The 11,886-nt window shown below is 42.3% G+C and overlaps 1 protein-coding gene across 1 annotated transcript; it reads left to right on the forward strand.

Moving 5' to 3' along the window:
- The first annotated feature begins 7,283 nt into the window (after positions 1–7,283).
- On the forward strand, positions 7,284–7,867 carry LOC6626260 (probable salivary secreted peptide). The gene is made up of 2 exons (XM_002048737.4): positions 7,284–7,498; positions 7,561–7,867. The coding sequence occupies exons 1-2, from the start codon at positions 7,325–7,327 to the stop codon at positions 7,735–7,737; spliced, it is 351 nt and encodes a 116-aa protein (XP_002048773.1). The 5' UTR covers positions 7,284–7,324; the 3' UTR covers positions 7,738–7,867.
- Positions 7,868–11,886: the final 4,019 nt, after the last annotated feature.

Below are 11,886 nucleotides of genomic sequence, written 5' to 3' on the forward strand. Positions count from 1 at the left end.
CTACTTAGTTTCGTTTACTTAAGTCAAATACAGCTGCGCCTTAAACCTCACACACAGTCTCACTCAGACACACGCCCGCCGGAATATATTTGCCGTGCGTGTCAAATGCTGAACTCTGCGCATTTGCAGTGCCCTCCCCCTCCCCCTCCCATTCAGCCCTCTCTCCAACCCCTCTTTAGCTGCGCTCTAATTACAAAATCAGTGTCAGTTCTGCTTTTTGTTTTTTGTTCAGCACTTTTGTTATTTTTTGTGTTTTTCCTTTTTGTTTTTCTGCCAGTCCGAGAGGACATTCGCTTTTCGTTTTCATAACGGCAGCACTTTGTTGAGTGGCAAGTGGCAAGCGGCAAGTGGCAAATGGCAAGTGGCAAAAATAAAAAGTGCCATGTTGTGTATTCGCCCCGCTGAGCTGGCAAAAACTGGAACAACGCACAGTTGACCAAAGGGCTTTTCGGGTGCTGCCAAACTTGTTTGTTTGTTGTGCGTGCCCCACACATGCTTTCCCCCTCCCCCCTGCCACGCCCAGCCAATTGGAGCCGTGCTGCGCTACGCTGCCTGCTTAACGGGTTTTTATGCGCTCTCATAATTGTCGACACTAATGACGTGTATGTGCATTTGCAGCCATTTACAACACTTAACACTGGACCCCATTTGGGCATCCCGCAGCAATAAATGGATGAATAATGGCAAATAGAACGCATGTTTTATGCAAGTCGAACCAACTGGCTGGCACATCTGTTGCATAAATCAGGCTACAGAATGTATGACAACACATAGAAAAACTTTAAAGCGCATTCCATTATCCATACGCCCCTTGGCGCTGCAACCGATTAATATTTTAAAATGGTGGCCCAATTGAAATCGAATCAAATGCTTGCCAAAATTAAATTGTCAGCTACCGGAATTCATGAACATGAAGTGTAGCAAAACGATTTTAATTATTTAAGAACTGCTCGGATTTCGTAACTTTTAATGATTTGTGCATTTGACCAAAATCGTTTTCAATGTTCGACGCTCAATTAAAATGCACAAAATGAATGTTGACACGTGATAGGGGATTATTAAAAGCGCTTTAATCAAAATCAATAGAAAATAATTTAAAGTAAATTAGTTTTTATTGCTCATCAAAAAAAAAAAAAACAAAAACCGAAAAACAATTTATTTTTTTTCGTTGTTTTTTTGCATTGTTTTAAAATCGTAAAACTCAGCGAACAAATTCCATTTTGTAGCCGCATTTGGAGTTGGGCTTTTTTTGCACGCTTTCTCTCGGGTGCTTTAATTAAAATGACATATGCCTGAGTATGTGTGTGTGTGTGTGTGTGTGTGCATATATTTTTTAGTAAAACGTTGATTACACTCTGAAAAGCTCGCAACCACAAAATAAATACATTTCGATGCAATAAGAAAAAACAAAGCATAACAAGCAATATAGATTATTTTCGGATTGCGGCAGCTTAAATACCCTTACATAAATGCATGATAAAGGTCGAAGATCAGATACACTTCAGATACCAAAGGCGAGTATTATGCCATGTCCTCCCTTCACTTAATTGTAAATATGCCTCAATCATCCACAAATTCAGCTTTTCTTTCTATTGAGCACTTATGAGGCCTACTTGAAAGTTTCTTTCACAACAAAATGAACAATACCCTTGGCAAGGGTATTAAAATCCAATAGAGATTATGTTTCCTGCAATTTGAGACGGACAGACAGGCAGACAGGCGGACAGAGATGATATGCAGAGATGTGCATATATGTAGGTACAGTTCACGAGAGGGCAACTCGTTGGAACTGTGATATTATTATTACAGTTTCAGTTTCAGTTTCAGTTATTGCAATCGATTTTCCATTTGATTAAACGTAAATATTATAAAAATGAAGTAATATAATCCAAGCTAAGTTCTGTTTGGCAGATTTCGTGTGTGCATTATTATATATATATATAGAACTGGTTGAAAAGCGAACTTAGAGCCAGGGAGGGTGGAAGATTTCGACCTATGCCTATATAGAATATTTGAGAGGGCAATTTCCACATGGCTAAAATAATGTTGCCAGACTTAGAGGTCTAGAGGCCAAAGGTTAGACACCTAGAGCTCTATATGAGAAGCTAAACAAGGATCTTGCGTCTCTAAAACGAATATAGAAATATAGTTTTTGCCCGACATCAACTTAATTTTGCTACCCAGATCATGTCTGTAGACAATCGAATGTATTTAAGGAATAGACAATTTAGAAAGCTAAAATTTGATTTATATATGTAAGAAGTTGCCTTTGGTGAGAACTGGCTGGCAACTGTTTTGGGGGCTCTCGTTAATTGCAATTTTACGCCAATTTCGGAGTTCGCTTCGCGCAGAGCTAACAATAACGATAATTCAAGTTGAATCGAATGATAAAGGCGGCAATTAGAGCACAATAGACAGGGCCCAGACAAGCGGGTGGCAGCCAGATACAAATCGAGCCAAACTGCAGACGGCTTTGAAGAAAAAGCATTGCATAGTTTTGGGGTTGCAGCCAAATGAATCACTTGCAACAACAACAACAACAAAAGAGGAAGAGGAAGAGGGTAGCTATCTTGTCTGCGGTCAGCTGAATATTTGTTTATTTGTTATTGATAAAAACTGCTCAACTTTTGGCGCAAACAGTTTATAACTTTTGCAAGGTCGAAGTGAGGAATGAGAAAGCGGCGCTGGTAATTGGGGGCATGGCTAGGTGCGGGGTATACATATATACAAGATGTATTCGGCTTTCTATTGCTCCAAGCTAAGGTTGGATGACCGCCTGCAGTGTTACGATTTAATTAAAGCGCCATTAAGTTAGCAATTAACAACAACGACAACAACAACAACAACAACGAAGACGACGACAACAACAACGATAACAACAGCAGCTGCAACAACAATGGCCACGACTGTTGGTGGCAACTTCAAGCGGCTGCCCCTTTGAGCCTTCGCCTTTGGCTTTGGCTTTGGCTTTGCCTTTTGCTTGTGGCATTTTGCACTCCTGCTTCCTGTTATTTTTGTGCTTTGGCTTTGTTGTCGTTTGCCGTCGCATTAAGTTCCATTTTTTAGTGTTATTTTGTTAGCAGCAGCAACTAATTCTTGCCCCAGCGGCAGCAGCAGCAGCAAAACACATTAAAAACATAAAAAACACACGCTGCGCATGGGCGCGGGGTATGGGGAATGGTTGTTGCCCGACGCTTTTCTAATATTTGATTTTGTTTATAATACCCTGTGGGCAAAGTGCAGAAAGGGTATGCAGAAGTTGAGGTAATTATGCTTGGAAAAACTTCCGATCTCTCATTTATGCACTTATTGCGACTATCGATAAACGATAACTCAAGCTATCGAAGCAGACAGAGTCTCGGCCTCGAAAAGTCTGTGGCAAGCTTTAATAGCATACTTTTGAGCTGCAAACAACACTTTAACTGATTACGAGGTATTTAAGAGTTGCGCAACTTGTTTTTGCATGTTTTTTTTTTTTTTTGTTTCTGAACAGGCTGCAAGTTTTATTATGGGTACGTGTCTGGATGGCAGTTTGTGTGTGAGGGATGTTTTAGGGTTAAAGACTGGCCTGTCAGGGTTCGCCAGACGCCAGAGCCCAGACGAGGGGCGAGTGTGTGCTAGTGTGAGTGTGTGAGTGACTGGCGAATGAACTGAAACTGTCAAAAGTGCACATTCCGCACTTGACATTTTTCCAAAGCGCATTTTGAACTCTGCCCCGCTATGGGGTGTCTAAGGGGGGTGAGTTTCTCTCTTGGGGTGCGCTTCAATTGGCATTGAAAGCGCAAATGAAAGGGAAGCCTTTGCATGTTTAAGCTCAGCAATGGCACAGTCAGCGCCGGAATGCCAGTCAGAGCTCAGACATAGACATTTGCCGCTTGGTTTGAGGATGCAGGGTGAAGGGTTCAGGGTGCAGGGTGCCGGCTGCGGGGTGGCGGGTTCCGGGTTGCGGGTTGCCGGGTGAAACTGTGGCACGCGTTCACCGCCCTCTTGTCAAACAGTTAAAATAAAAAAAAAAAAGTAAAGAACGTGGCATAAACCCAGAAATTTGCTCGTACGTTTATTGCTTTTAAATTTGGCAATTGTCGAGTTGAGTTTAACATGCGTGTGTGTGTGTGTGTGTGTGTGTGTGTGCGGGGTGTGTGTGTGTGTGTGGGGTGTGTGTCGCAATGAGGGTACTTGCCAGCTGCAAATTGCTTATCAGGCAGCGCTTGCAGCAGTCAGTCGCGCCAGCCGCCCTTAATTTGCCCAATTTAAAAATGGAAATCGATTCCCTCGAGTGACGCCACACAATGCCACACACCCCCCCCCCCCCCCCACGCTCTGTCAAATGTGTCAATAAAATGTGATTAACAAGTTTTGCATAAAAATGCCGACAGTCGATTGCAATTGGGTTGCCTTACACCCCCCCCCCCTCCCCTCCCACCACCCCCTGCACGCTGTTCTGTTTTGGCCGCAGGCATTTTTCTTTTGTTCAAATCCCAAAGCATTTCCCCAGACTTTTCCTTGTTGCTGTTGTCGCTGGCAACCGTGGCAAATTATCCCTTTCATAAGTGACAAATATGTCTGTCGATCTGCAATTGGGAGCAGGCAGCAGTCCCTTCACCCCTGCCCCCCCCCCTCCCATCCTGTGCCTGTCCGCCCTTATCAGGCGCGTGCGTTGGGCTGCTGCAAGTAATGAGATTTGATTTGAAAGCAAGTGACTTGGGTTTTGTAATTTGCAATAAATATGCAGCCAACCAGGCCAAGAGTCATTGCGTCAGCAGCACAGATAAGAGCCCGGCATCGTCTTTGGGGGCGGGCGCGGGCAGTCGTGTGGCAGCCATAAAGCCCCAGGCAATACTCAGCCCAACTGCAGCTCAGATTATCTGCATATATAACTTCAACTTTAGATCTGCCATTCAGCTCAATTGGATGGGCAAACAACAGATACATTTGAAATATTTGTAATCAGCAATTTAATGAACCCACAAACTTTGAGCATAATTAAACAAATGCCACTCATAACGATGATAACCTCAGGCCAATTGTTGTTGCTTTACGTTTCTGGCCAAAATGCCTGGCAGCAAAATTGAATTCATGTGTCCGTGTGTGTGTGTGTGTGTGTGTGTGTGTGTGTGTGTGTGTGTGTGTGTGTGTGTGTGTGTGTTTGTATTCATTGTTTTGCCACTTTTGGCAAAAGCTGCAATCAATATGCAATTGTTTAAGTGCTATTAGCATGGATTTCATACAGAGCAAATAGTGTGAATGACCTTTGAGCCAAGACTTTTGATTATTTATTATTTCCTTTTGTAAATGGGTGATTAGCAGGTCTGTTGCCCGAAGAGCTTTGCTTTAAATTTAAATAAATGCAACATTTGACGCATAATAGAAACGTTTTATAGTTCAACAATTTTCAATTTAGCCCTTAAGCCCTTGTGTCAGCAATCACAGCGAATTCGACAACGGTAAACAAACAGCTTTTTATTGATCACCGCATTCAAACGTGCTCAAATTAATTACAAAACAGCACTGATAACGTTATGAACGGTTCGACAGACAATGTTTTATCATTTTAAAATTCCTGTTTAATGAGATAAACGCAACAAATTTTGAGCAAAAAAGCCCTAACATAAGTTGTAATTGCAAAATTCTGCACTCTGTTAATTTGCATTGATCTGTTAGGTTACTCAACAGAGCAATATGTTAATATGCAGCTTATCAGATGAGAGAGATGTAAAATTCTGCACTATGTTAAAACAAATTCAGAGCCCTAACATAAGCTGCTATTACAGAACGCCCCATGCTAATTGGCATTGATGTGTTAAAGAAGCCATGTTAATATGCAGCTTACCTACTGAGAGAGCAACATAACAGCTCGAGAGCGTAAAATCCGTTAGGCGTGGGAATAAGAAGGAATGCAAAAAATCTGCGCTTAGCAACAGCAACAACGGCGCAGCGAATAACGGATTGCCGAAATTGCGTAACGAATGTGACATAAATTAAAGCACTATCTTAAATTAGAACACTTATTCACTTTTTATTACTTTAGTTGAATGCACACATACTTTTTATTACTTTAGCTGAATGCACACATATTTCCTTATAGGTAATATATGTACATGCACTTGTAATTACTTGCTTATAAGGTAATATGCAAGCATACACATATATGCATACACAACGTGTATGTTCAATGAATGACTTCGCTTTTTATCACTGGAGCAGCAATAGATATGCTTATTCATATATGTATATTAATTATTCACATTAAACAAATGCAATAGGAGCAGCGTCCAGCTCAAAGAGAAAACGAATGCAACCAGATCAATCAAGAGATAACCGAAAACTAAAACGAAATTCTGCCTGAGTGCAAGCCGCCTACACAAAACGGACTTAAGAATTCGCGAGCAGAGGCGGGGACAGAGAGAGAGAGAGAGTAAAGCTGGGCTTGCACGCAGGCATGGGCAACAATAAAATACCAACACAGCAACAGCAGCTCTGCATGGGCGCGAGATCAACGCATAATGGCGGCCAGAGGCTAGAGAGCAGTGCTGATCATACAAAAACAAAATGTATGAGCGTGGAAGAAGAAGCATAGAGATGCGCTGCAGAGCGAGCGAGAGCATAGATAGGAACAAAATACAAGCACAACAACAACAACTACAGCTGCGCAAGGGCAACGCATAACGGATCATACAAATGGCGCATGGAAACAAAGAGAACAACAAGGAAGACAAATGTGAAAATGTAAATTCGAACAGATACGATAACATTTACATAATGACAATCTATTTTCAGCAGAATCAGCTAAAAATTATTCAAAGAAAAAAGAACCAATTGATAAGCAAAATTTCATGATTATCGAAATCAAGTTTTTGATTGGCCAAGCAGCTTCCACGAATTCGATAGCACTTGAATAAAAATGTGATTTTCTATTTAATTTTGATATTGATAAGAGTTTCGAGGAGCTGGACACATGTCCGAAATAATGCAACCGCAGCTCGAGTGGGCATGAGTCAACGCAATTGTAATAATAATAAAATAAAAATTGCGTTGCTTATCAAGCGAACTGATTACCCGGCGGAACTCACCGCTTTCTCTCTCTCTCTCTCTCTCTCTCTATTTACCTGGCGGCATCTACGCCCCTGTGCAAGCTCGCGCGCGCAAAAAAACAAAGCAAGAACACTTCTCAGCGACGGGAAAATTAATTAAAAACCACACTCGTATGTAAACAATATTACTCACGCGATAGCCGCAGGAACGAGGGAGAGCTTCCACTATATAAGCAGAGCGATCGTGGCAGAAGGCAAACAGAGTCTAGCCAAGTGTCTTCCAACTCGAAACAATGAAATTCCTATACAGCTGCGTTCTTCTGCTGGCCCTGTGCGCCGCCAGCCAGGCCTACAGCGCCACCTGGGGCAAGAGGAACAGCACCGATTACCTGCTCTCCCGCCAGACGGAGGTGCGTGCCCCGCTGAAGAACAGCTACTGGAACATCAATGTGGACTTTCCCCGTTCCGTAAGTTTAGCATAGATATCAGCGATAACAGCTGAAACTGAAAACCAACTCTCTTGCTGCAGGGCACCAGCAATCTCTACACGATCACCGCCATCAATGTTATCGATAACTTCCGCAACAGCTCTGGCGCCACGCCCAGCCTGTGGTCCGGCGGCCCCGGCTATCGTTTTGCCCAAATCAATCTGCGCAGCCAGGTCAGCAAGGGCCTCAACTCCACCGTCGAGATCTGGGGTCGTTAAGCTGTAATGCTTGGCGGGATTTAACCGATACGAAACTCTTCCAAACTCGCAATCAAAATATAGTTTAAAAAAGTTAAAAAAAAAAAAATAATAAAAATTTAAAATAAAACAGAATTTGCATTTATAAAAACGTTACTCTCTTCCTCTCTCTCTCTCCCTCTCTCTCTCTCTCTCTCTCTCTCTCTCTCTTTATCCCTCTCTCTCTCGAAGCTATAAACTGTCTGCGTTCAGACTATGATTAAATTTTATTGAAAGGCCTCAGATAGAAAGGAAGACCTTCTAGATACTGGAATATTCTATAATTTATATATACTCTTACCTAGGGCATTACAAATTTGTCATGTTATGTGTACACTTTGCTAGTTGCTCAGTTTTAAAGCGCATATCATAGAATTGCATCGGTTCGTCTTTGTGTTTTGTAGGATTTCGCTGGATCGGTGCACTATATCATAGATCTACCACAGGAATCAACGTTCAAGCAGAAAGTTCTTCTTGAATCAGTAAAATCTTAGCCAGATCGGTTTACTATATCATAAAGCTCTTCCGTAAGAATGGGTAGAATGAGCATAAGGATAGAAAACGTTGATATTTTACCAGATATATAGAGCTCTAACTCTATCTATAATAGAGTAACAAATCAAAGAACTATATCGAATGAGGAAAATCGAAAAATTGCTCAAAAGAAAAGCTCTGCCAGCTACACATCTGAAAGAGCATCGGAACTTCGGCGTGTTGAAAATCAACTGATTTTTTAGTATTTTCATTAAAAGCATGTAAATGCTTGATATCTTGACGATCTTTCTTGGCGAAACTGAGTGCCAGCCAAACAGATAAGTAGCTATAGAACGCTTCATGCGGCCATTGAATGGGCCTGAATGGGCCTGAATGGGCCTGAATGGGCCGACCCACGAATCGTCAACATATTATCTAGCCATAACTTGCACTTGAAGGCGTTCTGATGATTTGCATGGGGGTACCTGGTGTGGCAGCATTATGCCCTAGTCCTGGCCGGGCTTTAAGGGTGCTCCTGGCCGCAAGCAGAAAGGACCAAAGATAGATAGAAAAAATAAACGGAAAGAAAAGAAAACTTTGTGCGCCTGCAGGCAGCTGGCAAGGGAAAACATTCAATATTTAATAAATATGTAGGCGAGCACGAAATATACACATTTATTTTTTTTTTTTTTTTCTTTTTCAGTTAGCTATTTTGCACACAAATCCTGCAGCAGACAGACGCCACAAGGGGGGCGGGGCAAGGACTTATTGGCCTGGGCCTCATCTGAGCTGAGGGAGGGGAAGGGGGGAGGGGGTGTTGGCCAAACGAAAATGTTAAGCGTTACGGTCAAAAGGATGCGCCCCGAAGTCCTTTTCTCTATTTTCTATAAGGCCCAGCATTTTGTATCGAATTGAAATTTCAATTTCAAACGTCTTGAGGCGACAAAAGGCGACCAAATCGAAGCCCCCTCCTCCGTTCCTTCGTCCCTCCCTGTCTCTATTTGTTTTGCTTGCATGTAGGTAAATATTTGCACAGGACGCACAAATGTTTGAAAAGTTGTCAACGAAATGTTTCACTTAGTTAATATGCAAAACGCGCGGCTCGCAATGCAAAGCCGGAGCCGGATATGTTTACGGATGCCGCCACACGGATACACACGCCATCTGTTGGCCATCAATGCGACGGGGTAGGGGGCGGCGGAGGGTTAGGGGTTAAACTGGTCCTACCACCCCAAAAAATGGGCGGGGGCAAATCTGAAAAGAAAACTCGCAACTTGCACGCTCCGTCGAGTTGCGACAACTGCAGCCAAGGCTGTAAAAAAATGCACTCAAAGTCACGTAGAGTTCTTTTTTAGTCGAACATTTTTCTAGGGGAGTAAGAAAAAATAGCACAAAATTTCACAATATTTTTTATAGAGAGAGCGATAGAAAGAGAGGTGGAGAACAAGAGAGATCGAAGGGGAGAGAGATACAGGAAAGGAGAAAGGAAAGTAGACATGGAAATTTATGAGAAAATTTAGAGAACAAGAAATGGAGGGTAAAAGAGCGAGAGAGAGAGGACAGAGAGGGAAAGAGAGGTATAGAGAGGGAAAGAGAGAGAGAGGAATAGATAGAGAGATAGAGAGAGAACAGAGCAAGAATTTTTAACAAGACAATCTATATCCTAATTGAATTTATGAGAATGGCATGGTATGGTAATGCTTTTGAGAACATTATTGGGAGAGAAAATGAACGAGAGAGAGAAGGAGAGAGAGAGGGGGAAAGTGGGACAGAGGGAAAGAAAGAGATAGATAGAGAGATAGAGAGAGAGGGAGAGAGAGAGCAGGGCAGCAAGTAAGATTTGTAAACAATTGAATTTATGAGAATCGCATAGTAAGGCGATGCTTCACAATAAATTTTATTTTAATTTCGTTAAGCTAACTTGATGCACGTTAGGCATAAAGCGAACATAAATAGCGATTATTACTACCCGGCCTTGCCCGCACCACACTTCACTTTACATCTTGCTGCATGAGAGTGACTTTCCACATTTAAACTAAAACGCAAATCATGTAAAATACTTAATATTGCGACAAACTTTAAGAGCGACCCTCGCTTGAGATGCAGGCAGTTGCTGCCAAATTCGCTTTGGGTGCGCATTTAGTTGACAAATTTCTCATACGCCGCGTGGTGCGCTGCTGGCAGTCATTTTGGTCGAATGCCTAACTTAAGCCGCTTGCTGGCTAAGCTGACCACTACACAGCCCCACAACCAGAACCCCCCTCTCTCTCTCTCTCTCTCTCTCTCTCTCTCTCTCTCTCTGGCTACAGCTGTGCAACAGACGTCGTCCATGTCCAGGCAACAGCTTGCAAAGCAATTACTTCAAACTACCCGGAAATGTCGCCTGGCTGACCAGATGCCGGTGTCCCCATGAACTGCTCTCGGCCCTGGCATATGTGGCAAGCTGTGCGTATGTGTGTGTGTGTGTGTGTATGTGGGGGTGTTGCTGCAACAGTTATTGGAGCATGGCAGAAACATCGACCGCAGTGCGGCCCCGAGGCACAGCCATGGCGACAGAGTAGACGTCAGCCGGTTGGAGCAGACACGGACATAGCCAGAGCCACCATCACAGCCGCACAATTGCCGTCACCATGCCACATGGCATCCTGCCACATGCCACCTTGCCACATGCCGCTGCGGCTGGTTAAATTCTGCTGATTTTGTTGCCAGCAACATTGATTTTTAATAAATAGCAATTTGGCCCCAGCAAACGGACTTGTTATTATTATTTTCGCAGCACGTTCTCACAATCTGCTTTCAGGTGTTTACGTTTACGTGTTGCCAACTAGCGTAGCCACGCCCCAGCCCACCGCCTCCCCGTCCAGGGACAATCGCTTCAAATATGCAACAAGCCAAACAATTTTCAGCTTTGAATCTGTAAAATTGGTTAAATTAATGCCAATGCATTGCTTGGAGAATGTTTCTCTAATGCGCTAGATATTCCCTATTCCCAACAAAAAACTCCGCCCCCAACTCCTTCGCCCTGTGCCTCAAGCTGTAATCATCAAAGTTTACCACTGCACAGTGTGCCAAGTTATATGAAATAGGCATTTCTTCGTTCGAACATGCTCCAAAAGTCAATATGTAAGAAAATAGCCAAACATTTGTAGGTTATCGGTTCACATTTATCTGCTCGAATTGATTCAATATAATATATAGAAACCAATACACATACCTTTGCTATCGATTGCAGTTATCGGTAGACGAAGTAAGTATATTCGATTTATGTTATCGAATGAGCTCAATATGTACAAAAAGTCAAACATTTGCATGTTATCGAATGCTATTATCAGCGCAAGAAATAGTTATATCGGAGTTGTTATCAAATTAACACGATATATACAATTAATCAAGCATGTATATGTTATCGATTTTATTATCGATAATAGTAGTATCTATATTCGATATGTTATTGAATTTGTTCTCGATATGTTTTTTCCATTTATGCTATCGAATGTGTGCTAGTTAGTTATCGATAGATTTCTGTTTGTTTTGGCTTTTGTTATCGATGTCTACAATCGATTTTCTTACCTAAACTATTTAATCGATTAATTGAATCAATAATTCCTAAAAAAGTAACGATCTACCTAATACTTATTTGTTATTTGTTTATATTGT

Source organism: Drosophila virilis, chromosome 5 (assembly GCF_030788295.1).
Source record: "Drosophila virilis strain 15010-1051.87 chromosome 5, Dvir_AGI_RSII-ME, whole genome shotgun sequence".
NCBI lineage: Eukaryota > Metazoa > Arthropoda > Insecta > Diptera > Drosophilidae > Drosophila > Drosophila virilis.